Genomic DNA, 22,712 nt, shown 5'->3' with positions numbered 1-22,712 from the left:
GGTTATATCTCTTGAATCTTTACAAGTTATTTTAACTCCTCTGCCCTCAAATTCATATTTTAAATTTATGGGTATTTACATTATATCTATATATATAAAAGGCTAATAAGCAAAGTATCCCCTTGGGAGTTCGACTGGGAGACTGAGAGTTCTATTGCTCACTATGATGTGCGCTGACCACCAGGGGGTAGCACAGAACATGGTGGGCAACCAGTGTGGGGGAGGGGGGCACTGAGGAAATGAGGAAAGGAGGAGGCGGGAGACCTGATTAACCCTGATCACCGGCCAGGCCTAGGGACCCTACCCGTGCATGAATTTCGTGCACTGGGCCTCTAGAAATTATTATAATAAAGGAGAAGATATAAGTAAAATACATAATATAGTGTCTGCCATATGATTGAATTGAATGAGTATATTATTGTATGTTAACATATGCAAGTGTACACATACACACACACAGTGGATCCTCATTATTTGCAGATTCTGTATTTGTGAATTTACTTACTTACTGGAATTTATTTGAAACCACAGAATCAGTACTCATGGCACTTCCGTGGTCATTTGTCGACATGTGCAAAGTGGTGCAGATTTTAAGCTGCTCAATTTGCAGGTTCTCAGTTGAGGTTGACAAGGTTGACTCTACTCTCTCTTTCAGCTCTCATACTGTGGACAGTGCCCTTTTGGTAATCTATTTAGTACCAGGTTTTTAAAATTTTTGTGTTTTTTGTTGGTGATTTTGCCATTTTAAATGGCTCCCAAGGATAGTGCTGAAGTGTTGTCTAGTGTTCCTAAGTTCCAAGAAGTAGTGATGTGCCTTACAGGGAAAACAAGCTTGTTCCAGGCATGAGTTATAGTGTTGTTGGCTTTGAATCAATGATATATTAAATAAAGTGGCTTTAAACAGAAGAACATATAAAACAAGCTTTTATATTGATCAACTGATTAAAATGTGGTAGCCATAGGCTCACAGGAACCTAAACTTTGAACTTCCCCAAGAGCAATGGTTCAGTGTTTGCAATTTGTGTTCTTGGAGACTTTACAGAAATACCTACCATGAGTAATAAGAATTAACTGTCTACATAGCAAAATTAAGTCTATATTTATTATATTTATAAAAAAATAAGTTTTAAAAAGTCTGTTCATCTCTCAACAATGAAATAAAAATACATAATATTTTAAAGATCCTGGGATGTGGTAAAACTGTAATTGAGTAGACCGAATGTAACCTAATAATAAAATCAATTATCATAACTGATAATTATAAAGATTTGGTATCAGAAAGAAAACATTTATTATTTCATTTAATCATCATAACAAACACAAAGTATAAAGTATTACGTCTCTTTTACTGATGAAGAAACTGAGGCCCTGCAGAGTAAAGTAGCTTGCTTGGTGTTACATAGTAAAATATATAATTGGAGCTTGAACCCAGGGCTTCTGATTGTACATTCTAGGACCTTGCCTTGATTTCTAGATGGTGATAAATAATGCTTCATAAAATGATCTATAGATTTTTGCTTGCCTAATGAACAGTACCATTCAAACCCCAAGGTTCTCACAAAGATGACTGGAAGCAATAAAGCAACCAAGACAGATATTTAGAAACATTAAATCAAGCATTTCTCATTTGTAGGAATAGTGAACAATGTGGGAAAAGGGACAAATAAGCAATGATCTTGTCAACTCTGCTTGTCTTCCGTGTAAGTGTGTTTATTGTATATTTCTCTTCTAAAATCTTGTTGGTTTTCTTCTTTCCTTCCTTCGGAAGATGAAATAGACAGAGCTTCAGAACTTTTCTATAAATTTCTATGTCACACAGAATTGCTTATTTGAGTTTTCTGTTGAATGAATAAAGATTTGTTTGAAAGTTACATAAATTCAAATTTTGAATAATACATGTGCTTCAGGTTCAATCAACACCTTGTATTTTTGCATATAAGATTTTATATGCCATGGCAGTTCTATCATCTGATTCAAGTTATTTGGTTTGCCAGGCATGATCTGTCTAGATACTTATTTTAATAGATGCAAACAATAGTTTGTCAAACAGGCAGCTCTTCATAGTGATACATTTCCTTTGAAATTAGGAAAGTTGGCCTGTTCTAAGGCGTCATCTCTAGATCAATGTATTTGTTCTGATGATGTCTTTGGCTTTTTGAATGCTTATAAATATAATAAGGAATAGAGTCATAGAATTGCAGGCTAGAAGGTGCTTACCAATCATTATTCTAATCATCTAGTTTTCCCAGTGATGAAACTGAGGCCTAGAGAGGTGAAATCATTTGCCCAAGGGGACACAACTGCCTGGTGGCAAAGAGACTTTTGTTGCAGTAGTGTTTCCATAGTGTCACACTGTCAGAAGAAACCACATCAATCCGGCTATTGACTATTTTACAGTGAACAGAGTTTGAGTGAATTAACAATGTGAACTAAATTTTTTTGGTCACTACTTCTGTAAAGTGGATCAAAAGAGGCTTTGGACAATGATTAGGTCAAGGCTACTGTCTTATTTTATATTTGATGATCAATAAAACAAAGGATCAATGATTAGGTAGAATGAAAGATTTTAACAATGAGGCTATTACCTAGGTGACTTTCACAAATCCTTTTAAAAACCATAAACTCAGTTTTCTATTTTGGGTGATCAAATAGTGGGGTAAAATAGTTAAGAATTTCAGAAAGCTTTATGATGCAGTTATCCCTTTATTTTAGAGTGTTCTTTAATACATTTTTATGAAGGAATATAGTAGAAAAATAAAATAATCAATTTCCTGTGCTTCCTCTGAAACTGTCAATAGGAGATGTAGTTAAGACTTGGAATCTGTACACAGAATGCATTGCTATTCAGAAAAAAACAGAGTGAGAGATTTCTGGCAATAATTCTTGGCATCTATTAAAAATAAGAACCTTAAAACTGTCTAGTCTATGAAATTGAAAAGGCACTTGTAAAGTAAACGTCCCACCTAAAATAATTGTCAGTCAGTGTCCCAAACTACATTCTCATCTTTTGAAATATCTATATAAACATCAGCCTTAAAAGCTTGCTTAACGCTTAGTTTGATTTCTTTAATAATCTGATGCAAGAAGTATGAATTACTGGATAGCACTTGAGTACAGTAAGTATCATGTTTATTTATATTTTGAATCAATTTAAATTACATCTGTCCTCTAGCCCTGATGATTGGTTAGAAGACCAGTCTCAGTCATTCTCTGGGTACCCTATCCATCTTTTGGGTCATACAAGGGCCCTAGAGGCATTAGGTATCCTCAAAGAAGCCTCTCAGCCTATGCGCTCTGACTACTTTATGACCACCCAGATGGTGTTGTGTGCTATGTGTCCACAGGCTGGCAGTGAAGCCAGGGCTTCCTCAGAATGGATGTCACTCACCTTCTCCTTGTGCAGCAGTCCTATTTCTCCAGTTCAGTGACTTCCATGGATGATCCCATCTCCTTTGTGCCAAGCTAGGCTATGGAAGAGAAGGCCAAAGCCCCATTGTAGACATTCAAGGCCCCAACTTAGACATACTGGTTTTAAGATGCGTAGGTCTCTATCCGTTCTTGCAACCCTCTTTTTTTTCTGGGCCCTAAGAAGCAATTATTTTCTTAATGTCAGGCACACTCCTCTTTAAACATTCAGGTCCCTTTGTCTCTCAGAGAGCCCAGAATAAATGCATTGTTCATTCTCTCCCAAGGGTAAGGAAAACCAGACCTCAGGGCTTAGCTCTCAGTATGGAATTCAATGGAAACACCTTTTATTTTATGAAGTGAGTCTATAGGAAAATAAAGCCACTAAGTAATTTATCGATAGCCACTTCTGCTATATAAATTGCAGGTGACACAGAAAGATGACATTTCATGTTTTCTTACTCTACTTCCAGCTGTCAGAGAAGCTGTGTCTGTTGTGTAGGATTTTCTGCTATGTGACTTTCTTCGATTGTCTGCTGAGCACACACTAGTTTATGGCTCTCATTATAAATCCATCCAAGGTTTTCAAGAGGATTTATGGCCATTTTGATGCATTATTAATTGCCAAGGTGAGATTAAAGGGCCCCAACTAAGCCCTGGCAATTCCTTTTGGAGGAAGCCATTCTTATTGTTAGTGATATTGGCTAAAGACATGATCTGGGAGTTCTGAGTGCCATCCTCAAAGCTGAAAGATATGAAGGTCTTTGGAAGCCAGGAGTCTCAGCCAATTGCAGGCATGATTGCTGTTCTATGCTACCTATTGAGACCACTTAACTGAGAAGCAGGAGACGGGTGTTAATGGAGTAGTCATGAATTCTCTCTGTAATTATATCTTGATTAGTGCAAAGTGCTAATCATTGGCATCTTTATTTTGCTTTTCAGTCAACAGAGAAGATGAAATCTCAATATCTGGATCTTTCATTTTCAGTTAGTAAATATAATAAAACAAGAGTGCTGATGGGCAGGGAGGAAAGAATTGACTCTGGCATATACATGGATATTTTAGTTGATCTTAATGCAAATGCCAGGTTATTTTTAATCAAAATAAGTCAGAAACATGTCCTTACATTTGATTAATTATGATGACTTAATCTTCAAGAATGTTACTTTTTTTTAAGTTATGTTTTATCCTGAGACTGCGATGTAGAATGAGTTATACGTAGAAATTCACAGACTCTTGACTTAAATCTTATCCATCTCACTGTTCCAGTAAAATTTCATTTAATTCTAAGTTCCAGCTTCTGGTATGGTTTAAGTGCTTTCCCCTCCACCACTAGGTATTGATAATGCTCACATTATACAAACCTTATCGGGGCAGTAAACATGTCTCAGCATCATGCACCAGCACCCTTAAACTCCCTCTCTTCTAGAGGCCTACCATTTTAAGCTTAGTCTGTTTCCTGTGTTTAGTGACTTTGGAAAACAGCTTGCCATCAGTCCAAATTCCATATTCCTCTATGTATCTCAGTGTTATTAAGTCATATTTTTGCTTCCTTTCTTCTGGCTAAGTATTTCAAAATTCTTTAACCATTACTCATACATCTTTCTTCCTCAAGCCATCTCTCTGGCTCTTCTGTGTACTTTATTCTACAACACATCAGTTTGCTGTAGTAACTGCAGACTTATGACTAGCTACTTGAACATTTCACTACCAGTAGATGAGCTTTTTTGACTTCCTCTTATCAGAGGCAGAACTAATGTGTGTGGGACAGTGGAAAAACAAGGGGGAGGAGTTAGGAAATCTGGATTCTAGTCTTAGTCTTCTCTGTGGCCAGGATGCTTGGGAAATAATTTTTATCAAGCAAGCAATTTTAATCCTCACAGCAAAGGTCTGAGGTTGAACCACTAGCCCCATTTTAGTGTAGGAAACATTGGCATAGTTTAAAAACCCTGAGTTTTGTTTTGATTTTATTTTAAAACCTGAGTTATTTTCTCTAGAACTATTGTCTCATGATTTTTTAGGAAGCACATAATCTTCTGTAGAATTAATACAACATAATAAAGTAGTTCTGTGAAACTATTTAAAATATTTTCATTCCAGATTTCAAGCTCCATGAGGGCTTGGGTGGAGCTGTATGCCTACTGTGGCAGCACATACAGTTGAAGGAATAAAACATGAAAACATAGAGGCTTGGTAAGATTGACATAAAAGTGAGGCCCATCACAGATGGTATCCTTTCGGTCCCATGGTTTCCAACACACAATAGAAGTACCTGCAGAGCCTTAAAACTTATCATTGCTCAGCCCCATGCCACGGGATTCTGATTTAATTGGCCTGGGGTAGGGACTAGAGTCCATAAGTGTTTAATCTCTCCCAGCTCAATCTAACCCTCAACCAGGGATGAGAACCACTGAATCCTAATTTCAGAGCTTTTGAAATTTATTTTGCATATGAACCAACGTAAGTGATCACAAATATAGATTCTCATCCAATGGTGGAGGGCTGGACCTGAGATTTTCATCTTTAATGAATTCCAGGTGGTGTGGAAGCTCTTTGTCTGTGGCACACACTGACCAAGAAAGCCTGAAGTGCCATCCTTGTTGGCCGTTAATAGCACCCTTGTTCTAAAAATTCTTCAATAGAAATAATTTATATTCTTTCTCATGCACTCCCTTTGGCGGTATCTGCTTGGCAATGAAGTGTGCAAATTGTGGTCAAGCCATAGTTTAGCTAATGATTATGGATAAAATATCTACATGATTCAGATCCTGGGAAAGCTTCTGTTCCCCCAGGAACTGAATTAATCTAATGATTTTTTAACACTCATCTGCAAAGTCTTATCTAGCCTAAAACTGCTTCCTTGTTTGCAATCATCTTCTGCCCACCAACCTCATTGCTCAATATAAGAAGCAGTGGTGTAAGGCAATGGTTTTTAAACTCTCAGGAGAACCTTATTCCATTGGTATTTGATACTCCAGATTCTCTTGATCCGAGTGTTGGGAGGCAGCTCACATGATGGAGCACAGTAGCTTCATCTGTCTCACAATCTGACCTCAAGAAGTTCTAGAGCTGCTTTGAGGTTTTGTAGAGCTGACTCAGAATAGCTTCAAACTTTCAGATTTAGCCATTTCTAAGTGACAGTTAATATAAAGTACTTTATTTCTAGATTAAATAGATCTATGCAAAATATGTGCATAGCTAATATTCATTGTTTTAAATACAAAATAGAGGCATTTTTTATAACTTGCAGACTATGAGTTATTTTTTTAAAAAAGTATTTTTATTGATTTCAAGAGAGGGAGAGAGAGTTGGAAACATCAATGAAGAGAGAGAATCACTGATCAGCGGCCTCTTGCACTAGGGATCGAGCCCACAACCCAGGAATGTGCCCTAATCAGGAATCAAACTGTGACCTCCTGGTTCATAGGTTGATGCTCAACCACTGAGCCATGCTGGCTGGGTTGGACTATGGGTTATTAAGGCCAATGTTATTTTCATGGATATATGTTTATGGTAACTCACAACTGATATTAAATGGAGTAATCAGGAGATCCCTTTTTGGGGGAGGTACTCTGGATGATGGTGAAGAAAAGTGTAGATGCACACATTTTACTCAGGGACTAACTTCCCTAAAATTACTTCTAAAGTTTCAGCTTCATTCCACCCCAGGTCAAAAGGCCATCTTTTCTCTCTGTCTTTGTCTAAACCCAGCCTGCACTTTATCTTCCGCTGAGCTTCTGACACTGATCACTCTTCTCATCTTTGAATCTTCTATAAATATTCATAGGCTGTAAGAAATGGTCCGGGAAGCTGGCTCTCTAGTTGAATAGCTGATGCTGCTGGATAAGTAGTAAATCATCCCCACCCCTGGATTAAGTGAAATCAGGAAATAAAGGCAGAATGAAAAGAACAAAAGCTAGTATCAAATCCCAGGTTTCAGATCACCAGCCCCCCTCAATACTGCCTGTGATCTGGGTGATGCCCTCAAGCTCACTAGTCTAAGGATGACATCTGCTGGGGCGGGCACCGGGGTGGCAGTGAGTCATGAGTCCCTGTCAAGGAAACCTACTCTGCCCTTCTGAAGCTCTGCTTCTTGTCTGAGGTTTATGGGAAAAGGCATTTCTAGGAGCACCCAATTAGCAGGTCCTCAGTTCTTGCTCAAACATCCTATAGTAGTATGATGTCATAACTGTTAGTGTCCAGACAACTTAGTAAGTATTTACCAGTATGTGCTAATAACAGCAGCCATCTGAAAAAATAGTACACATATACTGAAAAAAATTTAATTTTTGTATTTCCTTCTTAAGCAATCATATTGGGCACTGCCTAATTTGTCAAATCTTGAAATTAGATTGGACATTGTCACCTTTATTTCCTGTTCCTCATTTATTGGTTGGGTGAATTGGAATAACACAGCAGCCTTCAATAATCCAGCTTCACAGGAAAATTAACTCACTGGAGCATCTCATATTGAAACTCAACTACCTGGAGTTAGTGGTTCCCATGGTGTCAGAGAAATGTAGCTATCCTTTCCTCAGAATTTTAAAATATTTTATGGACCTCCTGTATATTCATTGCATCATTTCAGTGCACTTCTGTGCAGGGTTTAGGAACTGTTTGGCCATAGCCAACTATTTTGACCCTGAACTCAGAGGGAGTAAACCACCCTAACTGAATATTGTTTGAAGATGGCATGCCATGAACAAATTACAGACAAAGCTCAGAGATATTGCACTTCAGTTCCAGACCACCGTAATAAAACAAGTATTGCAATAAAATGAGAAGCAATCTTTTGCTGGTGGAGGGTCTTGCCTTACATTTGTAAAAAAACACACCACATTTGTGAAGTGAAATAAAGCAAAGTGCAATAAAATGAGGTATGTCTGTATACCCACAATGCAACAGCTGTTTTAAAGAGACAGAAAGAACGCTCTCACATCATACTAGCTGGATGTCCTAATGTAAAACCATGATTCCTTCTCTTACATAGATAGCTTTGTCTTTTTTTAAAAAATATATTTTATTAATTTTTTACAGAGAGGAAGGATAGGGATAGAGAGTCAGAAACATCGATGGGAGAGAAACATCAATCAGCTGCCTCCTGCACACCTCCCACTGGGGATGTGCCTGCAACGAAGGTACATGCCCTTGACCAGAATTGAACCTGGGACCTTTCAGTCTTCAGGCCAGTGCTCTATCACTGAGCCAAACCAGTCAAGGCGCATAGATAGCTTTTGGGAGAATTAACTGCTCCCCTCATTCAACAAGAGTTTTGGTTGTGTGTGTGTGTGTGTGTGTGTGTGTGTGTGTGTGTGTGTGTGTGTTTAGCACATGCTATGTGCCAGGCTCAGTTCTGAGCACCTGGGATACATCAGTGAGCAAAACAGATAAAGATCCTTATCCTTGTGAATCTTACATTCTGTCTTCCTGTTTTCAATGAATAGGAGAATGAAGAGCAGCATAGCCTTTGGGTTCATTTATATGTGTGACTCTATGAGTGTGTATAAAAGTTGATGGGAGAGACAGAGAGAATGATGAAGCACATATGGCAAAGTGTTAACAATCTGGGAGCCTGAGGGAAGGGTACAGATAAGTTCTTTGCACTACTCTTGCATCTTTTCAGTAAATTTAAAATTACTTCAAATTTTAAAAAAGTAAACAAATAAATAGAACCAGAAGATATTAAAAATGAAATATTTTGAAATATTTCCCATTAAAAATGAGAAAGTTAGAAAAGGACTTTTATCTCTTCTAAAGTTCTATTTAATGGCATATTTTCAAAGATTAGGATTCTGCAGAAAACAGGCATACTTAAGATGTTTAGAATCTAATCAGTGGCTGAAACTAGAGGGAATTATTCTATATTAATGAAAATCAATGATCTATGAATACTATATTAATGAAGACTGATGATATGTGTATTTAGTGAGAGTGAGAAAGCAATTCCTGTTAATGGATTGATTATATTTAGAGTGTTGATACAAAATTGAGTTGGAATGATGTTTCCGCTAGGTCATCTCATCTTTGTTTACTCTCTGGAAGTGTTTAATGGCACATACTTTGAAGCATGGGAAAATTGATTTAATTTCCTTCATGGCATAGAAAAAATTAGCACATGCTTTCCCCCCCCCCCCCCCCCCCCCGCCTTATAGCCTTGGATAACAGAATTCACTTCCAAGCATATCATGTGAGAAGGAAGAGAGATTCTTTATTTTATCAGAATAATTAGAGCCACTTTTGGATCTGCTATACAGTAGAGAAATGGCTTTCCCTGTATCTTTTGGAAAAGTAGGAGATATAATAGGGTCTTTCATATCATATTCTGACTAAGCCAGCATTTTCCCAGCCCATTTCTCCCCCAAATCAATAATAAATTAATAAATAAATCATTGCAAATAAAATCTTCTGAGATTTAATTTAAGACCTAGTTGTGGCACCACAAGTCCCCTAAGCAGTGTTGTCTAGACTTTGCACTAAAATAAGTTAGCATGAAATATGGCCCATATATAAGTGATAAAATATAAATGTTCTCCCTCTGCAGCAATGAGTATATGAGTATAAAACAAATCACCCAGAATCCACAGCTTAGAAACAATTGTTGCTAAGATTTTCATTTATAACCTTCTAGTTTTTATGTATAGTTGCATGTGTTTGTATAATTTAATAATAAGTAATTTGGTTTATACCCTACATATACTAGTAAACAATATCGTTTTTTAAAGATTTTTTCTTGATTTTTAGAGAGAGCGGAAGGCAGAGGGAGGGAAAGAGAAACATTGATGTGAGAGCAAAACATCAGGTCACTCTGACTGGGGATCAAAGCCGCACCCAGGCATGTGCCCTGGGAATTGAACCAGCAACCCTTCGGTGCATGGGACAATGCTCAACCAACTGAGCCATACTTTCCAGGGCTAAACCATATCTTTTAGTTTACTTTATATCCTAAACATTTAAAAAAAAAACGCACAGGTTTTTTTTTATTACTGCCTGGTATTTCAGAGTATAGATGTATACAATATATTTAATTTATCATCTAATTTATTTTCCTCTTTTTAAAAAATATATTTTTATTAAATTCAGGGAGAAAGGGAGAGGGAGAGAGAGATAGAAACATCAATGATGAGAGAAAATTATTGATTGGCTGCCTCCTGCACGCCCCCCCACTGGGTATTGAGCCAGGAACTCAGGCATGTGTCCTGAGCGGGAATCGAACTGTGACCTACTGGTTCATAGGTCAATGCTTAACCACTGAGCCATGCAGGTCGGGCTCATCTAATTTATTTTTAATCCCTTAAAATCGGTTTAATGAAATCATTAAAGATTTAAAATGTAGCTTTCATAAGTTATTTATTAAAACATAAAAATCCCCTGAGTTGATATTTACTGAAATTCACTAGTATTTTTTTTCATTTATTCTTCACGTGATTGTTGAGTATCTGCCATGTACACATCCTCTGTGAGAGATACAAAGAAAATCTGCTTTGAGCCCAGACTTTGCACAGTTTCGTTGAGCATTTTCCTTTAGGAAACTTGGGCCTATTTGGAAACTGAGTTGTCAATCTATACTGACAGCTGTCTTCTCAGGCCAGCAATAACTGACCCAGTCAATTTGAACTCTTAACAGCATTTGCAGAAAAAAAAGTGATACTTGCTGAAGAATTCCTACTGTCATTGTTATTTTGGTTTAGGGTAGGAAAAAGGGAGGAGGGGAGGGCAGTTTATCAGAGGGACTAGAAATCAGAAAAATTATTTTAGAGGCAGTGCATATTTCCAAGTAATTCCCACTGAGAATAGGTGTTGAAGCCTAGAAAATGTGTTCTGACTCTACAGTTTATCTGTATGTTTATTCGGCCTATTGCTTCCTGAGAAACCATCATAAGAAACCAGTTGACACTGAAATACAGTGTTGGTCTTCAAATCCCAAGATCTGGTCTTTGCTATTTCCTTTGCTGCTTTTTATTAGGGGGCCTAATACTAATTGATTTACCACCCTGAACTTCAAGCTACCTCATTGGTCAAATGGAATTTGGAGGCAACTAAAGAAAATACATGAAATAGATATAATGTATTAATTGCAGAATATCACACAACTTAGATTAACTTGTATTATGGATATGAATGCCTTAGGTGAGAAAACAACATCCTTTCAAATGAGTAAATTCCTTAAACTATTTCAAAAGTTCCCAAATCCTTTTTGAGAATGGGATAATTTTCGTTATCCTAAAACCTAGAAAGCATGAGAGAGAGAGAGGGGAATGTTAGTAGAAGCCCCAGGTGTGGGGGTTGAAGGGTACCCCAGGTCCCTGGTTCAGAAGATAGATAAGTAGGTGAGAATCCCATTATCTGTTGACTGTGTTATCCCCTAATCTGGCTAAGGACACCTGCTTTGTGATCTGACAAGTGAAGCTTTGAAATCTATTGGTGGGTCCTCTCTGCTTGGTTGAAAGTGCACCTGCTCTAGGCTCTTGAACAATTGTTGCCAAACTTTTCACTAACTCCTGTTTCTCCACAGTATGTTAAATCAGGTCTGACCCAGAACCTGGGTGACCAACTCATTCCCGTTTGCCCAGGACTAGCACTTGAAAGATCCACATCCTGGGAACCCTCTTAGTCATAGGCAAACTAGGGTGCTTGGTACCAGGCCAGAAGCTTGGAGTGATGTCTGGATGCCATGATAAAAAAAAAAAAAAAAAAAAAAAGCAGAGTAGATGGCTTCCTGTTTGAAAGTAAACTTTCTAGAATGATGTGCATATTTGCCCTCTCTGAAATACATAGAAATAGGCCACTCCTACTTCTATGTAAATTGGCATGTGTGTCACACAGCTCAGTGGTGGGAGAGTCCAACTCAACCTTGAGTTCATACTTTGATTCAAAGATCTTTTCATTCCCCTCATACTGTTTAGTTTGCCTTTATATGAAATATAAACTGAATTGAGATTGGTGAAGAGAGTTGGAAACAAAGCATAAGAAAATTTAATTTTGGGGCTATACAGAGGACAGAATTATTAAAGAGGAGAAGCTATAGTACAGATGCAGCATCAAACTACACTCTTAAATGCAAGATAAGATTACTATCTTATTTGACAAATATTCTATTGTACATCACTTCTGCTAGAATGTGGTGCATAAAGTATCAATTGATAAATTTGACTCTGAAGTGTTTTTTTAGGGTCCAGTTTAGACGGAAGTAAATTATGCTTCAAGAGTCAACATTCATTCAGATTGCAAACATTTGATATGTTTTCTGTTGTCATCAAAAGACAACAGGCAGCTATAAATCCTCAAAAATTGATAAGGATGCAGGAAACTTTGGAAGCAAAATCCAATTTCCTTCAGAAAAGTGGATAGAAGTCCTTTCCCATGCAGGTCAACTGCATATTTGTAGCTTCTTATTAGAATTTCTAAGTCACAGCAGAATGATACTGGGTGGCTGCCAGGATGGTAAGGCCCACATTTGAGCCTTTGTGTTTCACATAGTGATTTATGACTGAATCTGGCAATGAACTTTTAAAAGAAGTATTATTTCTCTAAGTCTTTATTTCTCTTAGAGAAATAATACCATTGTTTCATCCAAGCTAGTTAAAACATTCTTGCCTGATGAAATCTCTGAGTAGAGAGGAAAATACTTTCTTGAGATATTGTTCCACTGTAGGCATTTCTTGAATTAAAATGTCATTCAGCAAATATTTATTTCTATATCAATTATTTAATTTAAAAAATAAAAGGTTACATAAAAATTATTTGAAAGCTTGGAGGGTTAATTAAGTGGTTGCTTACCTTTTTATTGAGCTTCCATATCTCAGCTTTTCCTTGAATGACATTCAGCTGCCCTCCGAATCACAGAGTGAAAGAACAAGCAGAAAGTACTCCTGCATGACATTGTAACTGATGGGCTATGTGAGAATTTACATTTCTTTGTCTTCATCAAAATATTTGGATCAGAAAATTTCCCCTTAATTAAATTAAATCCTATATAAAATAGATGACTGAGGTCTAGAAAAACAAATCTCTTTGCTTAATAAGAAGTACGAAAAGAGTCCTTAGGGGTAGCAAAAAGAACATTGGTCTTGGAAACAAAGGATTTGGTTTGGAGTCCTACCTTTACCATAACTGGTTACCTCACCTTTAGTAAGTCATTTGGTGTCTCTGAAGTCCATCATCAGAGACAATAATCTGAGATGTTATTATGAAGCTAAAAGCAATGTGCATGGTGTAATGCATTAAGAAGTTATTTTTATTTTTTTTACTTTCTGTTAGTAAACATAAAGTTGGGTTCATTTTTTTCTGGACCAAAAATAACCATAGTTCACAATGGAATGTGTTAAATTAATAGCTGGGACTGGAATCTCAAAATATGCCTTTTCAGTTTAGGGAAGCAACGTGTGCTCTGTGGTGTTTGTCTTTTGGTCTTAAAAAATGTACTTTCAACATCAATGTTAGCAGGTATAAGTTGAAAATAACCTGTCACAGTAAACAGAAGTAACTTACAGTAAAATTAGCATGATTTTTTCAATTGGTACAGTCCATATCACTGAAATATTTGCTATCACTTGGGCAAATTATTTATTTATTTATTGGTGATTTCTACTTATGACACAGATCTCTCATTCATTAATTCATTTGTTGATTCAGAATATTTCAAGTCATGATCATTCAATATTTGTTTCAGAGTTTGGTTTCAATTCGATTAGCAGATCACTCCCTATCTCAAGAGTTTATTTAAAAAAATAGTTCTTTCTTTATAAGGAATAATCTCCTGAACTATTAGAATTTTCAGTCGTATCGCAAGTTAAAAAAACAAAGGCTGGCATAGATTATTGTTCTGCTCTCAATAAACTCTTGGATTTTTGAGCTTTACAATGAACATGAGATTCTTCCACCTTCAGAGACTGAGGACAAGTGTACTAACCTGTCTTGTACTTCTCTCTGGTTGTTTGCCTCCACAGCAACCCCCCTGAGCTCACTTAAGCCTCCCAGGGTGGACACTGCTCCGGTGGTCACATCACCCTATCAAAGAAGAGATTCAGACAGATATTGTGGGCTCTGTGCCGCCTGGTTTAATAATCCCCTGATGGCCCAGCAACATTATGATGGGAAGAAACACAAAAAGAATGCGGCAAGAGTTGCTTTATTAGAACAACTTGGGACAACTCTGGATATGGGGGAACTAAGAGGTAAGAGAAATTCTAATTTCTACCCCAGAACTGGGCTTTCAGAGAAAGGTTTGTGTTTTCACAAATTGGCATGATTATTCTTATTAAGTAGGCTCATCCAAAGGAATAGAAGAAAAAGGAAATGAGCAGAAAATTAGCTCAATTTTTGTGATCTCCTTTGTTTCAAAGAGTTTATTTCCCTATTTTTATTGACTATTTTGCAGATCAAAGTCACCCATCCATAAACCAGGTATTTTTTCTTCTGCTTTATCTTTAAACACATTCTCTAATGAATGCTTTGTACATGAGCAGTATGAGAGAAGATGCTAAAAAAGCCAAATAGCATGATCTTATTTTAAACTTTTGTGCTATTATGAATTCAGCCCAAACAGGACAATACATTGACTTCATTTGATGGCTTAAAGCAAACCCAAGCCCCTTTAATAGAAATATCCTGGAAATTGATGCAAGGTGGTGCTGTGTGCCATGTTATAGTCAATACCAGGTATCCCACCCCATTTTGACAGGTATTTTCTTAATTGATGGAAGCCATGCAACATTCAAAGTTCATCTAAGGTTTCCCAGCAGCTGCTGAGCAGAAACCTGGAAGCTGTAGGGTGAAGATTAGTCCTGTGGATTTCTTAGGAGGCCATATACCAATTTTTAGAGCTTTATAGAATATTTCATTATCATAACCATTTAAGCATTTTTGATCACCTAAACATTTTTAATCAGCTTAATGTTGACAGTATAGAACACAATCACATATATGTGAAGCATTATATATGTGAAGGGTGCTATTGACAATATACATCAGATGTTGTTTGGGTGTGATAAGCTTTTATGGATTGGCTAGGGCATGGTCATAGCTGTAATAACCTTTACAAATAAATTTTCCAAATGTAACCTAGGTTGAAATTGGGTTCTGTGTGTAGAGCCTACAATTCTGATTATCCCCCAACCAGGCTATGAGCCTCCAAGAGGGATAATTGTAGTCAGGAAATAATCTGTTACAATTCTAGACCAAGTAAGTGGAACAGAAGTCATGCTGTGTGAGCTGAAAGGAGGGACAGGGCACTTCTAATGATATTGGTGAGGAACACTCCCCCAAGGAAAGGGACTTGATTTGGAACTAGAAAAGTGGATAGCATTTCAGCAGAATTCCGTCTGAGCAGAAGTATATATGTGCAGGCAAAGAGGCAGGGAAATAGAAGCAGTTAGCTGGCAAATAAGCATGTTATTCTGAATCCTCTGATGCTGCATGTATTTAAGATTGGAAGTCCATTAGTACATATACAGAACTTGAGTAGGAACTGATTATTCCAAGATATGTGATTAAAAATGACAAATAAGAGCAAACAATACTTTAGTGTATGTTTTCTAGCTGAAGAAAACATAACATGGGCCTTAATATTTTTTCTATGTTGAATAATCTCAATGCAGAAACTTTTGAATTGTTGTTATTATTGCTTTTTGTTGGGGGATTTCTTATGTTCTCAGTCTGAGTCTCTCCATAGCTGAAGGCCTACCCACCATTCACTGTTACTGGCAGATAACAAGCTGGCTCAGTGACTCTTTCACAGCAGGGCACTGAAGGAGAAAGCTAGGGCTTTATGCATGTTCTGTGCCAGATAGTATGACTTAGAGAAGAATTATTCCTAGAGCATATTCTTCTTGTCAATTTTGAATTATCAGCGCTGCATCTTTTATGAACAACCACATCTTAATGACTTGGGCGCCTGAATTCTGTTACATTTGAGCAGCTTGTCTTTTATAGAGAAGACAAAAGAGCTGCACTTTGACTTGGTAACTCAATGTGACTATGACTTGGTACCACATGAATGCGATTAGCATTGAACACAGTGTCCTTGAAACCAACCCTCTAACCTATCCCAGGTGACATCTTGATATATATTTATTCAGGCATTAAGTATTACAAAAGCTTGAGGAATAAAACAATGATGATAACTCAGCACATTTTAAAACACACACACACACACACACACACACACACACACACACACACACACACACACACATCCCTGTTTCTGGAGTGCTTCTAATGCAAGATTAATCAATTAACCAGGACAAAAGTGCTAATCAGTTAATAAAGGCATAACCATAACTTTTAAAAAAATGTTTTCAAGCAGTTGGACATCATATGGCAGTATCACAGACTTTCTTTTTCAGCACGTCTCAGTTTTTTAAACAGTGCATTTACTTGTGTATTATGGTTTCCCTAATAATCTATTTTTAACCCTACTTCCCCCTATAGATTTTTATCAACTTGAAAGTAGGCATCTCTATCTGTCTTGCTCACCGATGTGGTCAAAACACCTAGAACTGTGACAGCCACATAGTAGGTACTCAATAATTGCTGAATAAATAACCCAAAAAAACCACCCCAAAATTTAAAAATCACCTAAAATCCTACATTCTTAATATGGCAATCATTTTCATTTCTAAAAGGATCCTGATTGAATAATTTTTACAGGAAATTATTTATGATATTTTCTCTAATTTAAAAAATGTATATTTTACATATTGTCAAATGAGAAGGCATTAAGTGTTACAGTTCAATGAGTTTTAACAATGCAAACACCTGTGTAATCACACCCCTGTCAAGATACACAGCTTCTCCATCTTGAGAAAATCCCCATATGCCCCTTTCCAGTCAATCCTAGCCTCCCACTCCAGGGAACCACTTTTCTTATTTTTTCACCATATATTAGTTTTGCCTATTCTAAAACCTCACAGAAATGGAAGCAGAAAGTATGTATTTTTTTGCGTATCTAGCATCTCTTGCATAGCTTATTGTTTTTGAAATGTATCCACTGGGTGCATATAAAGCAGAGTATCCCTTTTTATTACAGAGTATATTCTACCCCAAATTTCACAGTTTTAATATCCATTCTCCTCTTGATTTTTGGTGGGTACTATTTAGAATAAAACTTTCATGAACATTCCTTTTTTTTTCTCTTGGTAAATCCCTAGGAGTAGAATTTGTAGACATAAGTTGGGTGTTTTTAACTATATAAGAAACTGCCATTTTTTTTTCAAAGTAGCTTCATTATTTTGCATTCTTGAAACATACAGTAGTCTCCCCTTATCCACAGTTTCACTGTCCCTGGTTTCAGTTACCCCTGGTAAGCCATGGTCTGAAAACATTAAATGGAAGATTCCAGAAACAATTCATAAGTTTTAAATTGTGTGCTACCCTGAGTAGCATGATGAAATCGTGTGCCATCCCACTCAGTCCTGACTGGGACGTGACTCATCTCTGTTTAGCATGTCCACCCTGTGTATGCTCCCCAACCCCTTTAGTCACTTCATAGCCATCTAGGTTATCAGATCGACTATTGTGGTATTATAGTGCTTGCATTCAAGTAACCCTTATTTTACTTAATAATGGCCTCAAAGCCATTTGCGTAACTTTTATTACAGTATATTGTTATAATTGTTCAATTTTATTATTACTTATTGTTGTTAACCTCTTATTTTGCCTAATTTATAATTAAACTTTATCATAGGTATATACACAAACCTAAGGTTTGGTGCTACCTGTGGTTGTAGGCAACCACTGGAGGTTCTTGGAACATATTTCCCACAGATAAGAGGAAACTACTCTATATGAATTCCATATTCTCACCAACATTTTTTTTTGTCAGTCTTTATACATTAGCCATTCTCCTGAGCATAGGAGAGGATTTCATTATTGCTTTAATTTGTGTTTCCATATTGACCAACATGTGAAGCACTTCTAAAAATGTGCTTATTGGTCATTTGTCTATATTCCTCTGAAAAGTGTTTATTCATGTCTTTTGTCTTTATTTTTCAAAATTTGGTTGTTTGCCTTTTTTATTATTGAGTAGTAAGTAGAAGGTTTTCACATATTATCAATATAATCCTTTGTCAGATATATGCATTGCTAATATTTTTTTCCTAGATGGTGACTTGGCTCTTTATTTTCTTAAAGAATATATGGTGAGCAAACATTTAAATTATGGAAGTCTACTTTATCTCCTTATTTCTCTTGTGATTATTGTTTTCATGCCCCATCTAAAAAATCTTTGTCTACACCCATGATCAAAGGCATTTTGTATGTTCTCTTCTATAAGTTTTATTATTCTAGCTTTTACATCTATGATTATGATGTATCTCAAATTAGTTTTTTAAACTTTATTTTATTGATTTACACTATTACAAATGTCCTTTTTTCCCCCTTCCTCCTTTGCCCACTTCCACCCAGCCCTAGCCCCTTCTCCACCCCCTCCCTCTGGCCAACACCACACTGTTATCTGTGTCTATGGGTTATGCATGTATATTCCTTGGCTAATCTCTTCACCTTCTTTCATCCAGTCCCCCTCCCAATTAAGTTTTATATATTATTTCAGGTAGGGTTTGAAATTCATTTTGTTTTCATACATTTACTAGGTTATTACAGCAAGTTTGTTGAAAATGTTTTCTTTTCCTCATTGAATTGCGTTGGTATCTTTATTAAAAATCTATTGATTATGTGTGAGTCTATTTCTATACAATCTATTGTGTTCCATTGATTTCTTTGTCTATATTTATGCCAGTGCAACGTTGTATTGATTTTTTTAGCATTACAGAAGTCTTGATATTAGGTAGTGCAATTTTTCCAGAATTGTTCTTCTTTCCAAAGATTGTTTGATTGTCCCAAATCTTTTGCATTTCTATATAAATCATATAATTAGCTTTCCAAATTCTACATAGAAAATCTATTGGAATATTGAATGGGATGGAGTTCAATCTATAGATCAATTTGGAGATCATTTATTTAAATTCTTCATAATAATAAGTTTTTCAATCCACGAATATCCTATATCTCTATTTATTTATTTTTAAATCTATCAGTAATGTTCTGCAATTGTCAGAATAAATGTTTTAATCATATTTGTTAAATTTTCTTTAAGTATTTTATGTTCTTTAACACTAGTGTGTTATAGTTTGGAAATTTCATTTGTATATGTTTGTTACTGATATATAGAAAATGTATTTGATTTTTGTATATTGACCTTGAATCATGTAACTCCCACATAACTTTTTACCTGTTATTTGTATATAACTTAAATGCACAAAAAAAGTTACACCTTTTGTATTTTTTTTGTATTCTCACTATTTAGCCATTAGAAAATATAGAACCTTTGCTTAAAGTGCAGGTCAAATAAAAATTATTCTTATAAGAGAACAAATAATTTTAAATGGAATTGGTCTAAATAGATATTAATATGCAGAATCTGGTTACTGATTTAATGTTAGTATTATTCACTTCAAAAAACAGATGGTATTTGTCTATACTTCCAAGTTTTAATTTGACAAGAAAAACAGTCACCTCTTTTTGAACTAAAATCCAATGTAGAAAACAAAAGGAAGTTGTTGAATTACATAATTATAAAATTTAATGGTCAGAAAGTACTTTAGAGGTTTGCTTTATAGTTTAAATTCTTCTTGTCAGCAAATATAAGGCAATTTCTTAGTTAGAAACAATGACAGTGTAAATTATGAAATTATAGCTAGGTGGAAATGAAAGATTCATTTTTCAGACTTTTATTATATTTATTCTTTTTTATTATTCTTTTAAAAGTTTTAGGGTTGAAACAATGCAGGCATTTTATTGTTTCAGAGGAAACTAGACCAGTGATTTTCAACTGGTGTGCTGCAAGAATTTTTGGAACATGCAATACCTGACATTTAGTTGGGGGCACTGACCTCTTTTTCCTTAGATTGTCAACTAAAAAAATGACAAAAGCCAAGACAAAAATAGCTATCCAGTGTGAATGCCTTGTCTTGAACACAAATATATAATGAAGTTGTATCTTCTTGGTCACATCACATAATAAGGTTACATCTGATTGGTTAATTATTGGTACCTGAAATCTTTATATACAAGTATAGGTACCTCATTTTTTTTAAAGTAACTTTGGAATAAAAAGGGTAGTTAAATACTATTATTATTTTTTTGTAAATCAATCAAAATTAGATCTTTTATGTCAGATTGGTAAAAAATGTATCATTTTTGTATGTGGCATAACTTTATGTGTGCCATGAGATGAAAAAGGTTGAAAACTCTAACTAGACTATTCTGGTATAATTCTCATTTGAAGACACAGGCAAACAAACAATTTTGAAAATGTCATGTTTCTGAGCATCATAAACTGATAGTGTTAGAAAGAACATTGAACATTATTGAATTATGCCCCTTTTTTCTTTATTGATTAAGGTATTACATATGTGTCCTTACCCCCTCCCCCCCTTCAAAGCCTTCCCCCTTACCTTCCCTCTGAGGTTTGACATTCTGATCAGTGCTTCTCTGTCTCTGGATCTGTTTTTGTTCATCAGTTTATGTTGTGCATTATATTCCACAAATGAGTGAGATCATGTGATATTTATCTTCCTCTGACTGACTTATTTCACTTAGCATAATGATCTCCAGGTCCATCCATGCTGTTGCAAATGGTAGGAGTTTCTTCCTTTTTACAGAAGCATAGTATTCCATTGTGTGGATGTACCACAGTTTTCTAATCCACTCATCTGCTGATGGGCACTTAGGCTGTTTCCAAATCTTAGCTATGGTAAATTATGCTGCTCTGAACATAGGGGTGCATATATCCTTTATGCCCCTTCATTTTACAGAGCAGGATTCTGAAGCCCAGAGAAATGAAGTGACTGTCCCCTTCTAAGTTATGGTGTGATCTGGGATTCCTGATTATATGTGTACTAATTCTAAATTCCAGCGACTCATTATTGACTAACTAGAACTCTGATAATTAACTCTTTTCTTTTAAACAGTTGAGTTTGGGAGCTTATTTATTTTAGTATAAAAGTTGGTGTGAACTCAAGCATTGAATAGGCATAGTTAACTCTCAGTTTTCTTGGAATGAATTTTTTTTTGCAGAGTACACTACATACCTTTAATAAAGGAGTTTTTCCCACATTTATGATTTCATCTTAGCTGGAGTGAATATAGAAATGCAAAGAAATCATGTTGAATATTCAGAGGGTTTGGGATTGAGAAGCCAAGTTCAGCTTTTAGAGATTCCACTAGATTTATTACTCCCTCTATAATACAACTTCTGCCTTTATTAGCAGGAATGGGGATTAATTTCCAGGAAGCTTATCTAGGACTTCAAATCATAAAAAGTAGTATGTGAGTCAGAATGATCAGCCTTCCTTCAAAATAAGCATAATGCTGGAGTCAGAGATTTGTACTTTTTAAATTATTTCTGCTGTGGACTTTCAGGTGATAGAGGATTGGCGTCTCATATTTTGTTCCACTTACTTTAGTTTAGCCTTTGCATACTTATCAGGGAGTAGACAGCGGAGTCATATCATTCAGTGACACTCTTGTACCTTCAGTTAACCTAAGTTTCCTGTGCAGGGGGACTTGGGCACTGGATCTACTTCAAGACCAGTGGAATTTTTAGGTTAAAAATGAACAGTTTTCAGAGGAAGCCAGTGCTACTGTTGCTGTATAACAATTACCTCAAAACTTAGTGGCTGAAAAAACACACTAGACATTTACTATGTCTTGCAGGTTCTAAGGGGGAATTTGGGCTTGGCTTGGCTGGGTGATTCTTGCTTGAGCTTTCTCAAGTGGGCCTTAGCCACAGTCCCACTTTTCAAGGTGGTTGCATTCTGGAAAACAGATTAGTGGTTGTCAGGCACTGGCTGGTGGTAGGGAAGGGGAAGGGGGCAATAAGAAGTGGTAGGGGACCACAAAAAGGCAATAAGAGGGAATTGGAGGGATAATGAAACTTGCCTGTGCCTTGATATGATGGCGGCTATGTAGCTGTGCTTATCAAAACCTGTATAACTGTACACAAGAAGAGAACAGTATGTAAATTTTAAAAGTCAAATAAAAGTAGGAAGAAAATGTGGCTCACTCTCAGGACTGTCTGTTGGCAGGAGACCTTAGCTTTCCTCCTCATGGGCCTCTCCCTGGGGTTTGAATGTGCTTGTGAGGCAGTGGCTGTCTTCTTATAGGGCAAGCCATCCAAGAAAGCATCGTGTGGAAGCTATCTTTTCTTAAATTCTTGAAGGTCACTTAGCATCACTTCCATCGTATTCCATCAGCTAAAGTCAAAGCCAGTCTCTATCAGAGGATTGGTAAGAAATTAAACTCCACCTTT

General features: G+C 36.2%; 1 protein-coding gene across 3 annotated transcripts in view; it reads left to right on the top strand.

Annotated features, from left to right (window-relative positions):
* The window catches only part of ZMAT4 (zinc finger matrin-type 4), a 421,249-nt gene that overhangs the window by 203,998 nt on the left and 194,539 nt on the right, over positions 1-22,712 (top strand). For all 3 annotated transcript variants that reach the window (XM_080658638.1, XM_080658636.1, XM_080658637.1), the window contains one exon: positions 14,353-14,580. In XM_080658638.1, the coding sequence (XP_080514764.1) occupies positions 14,353-14,580 (228 nt within the window). The remainder of the gene's footprint in view (positions 1-14,352; positions 14,581-22,712) is intronic.

Source organism: Plecotus auritus, assembly GCF_963455305.1.
Source record: "Plecotus auritus genome assembly, chromosome: 3".
NCBI classification, from domain to species: domain Eukaryota; kingdom Metazoa; phylum Chordata; class Mammalia; order Chiroptera; family Vespertilionidae; genus Plecotus; species Plecotus auritus.
This window is presented reverse-complemented; position numbering and strand designations above follow the sequence as displayed.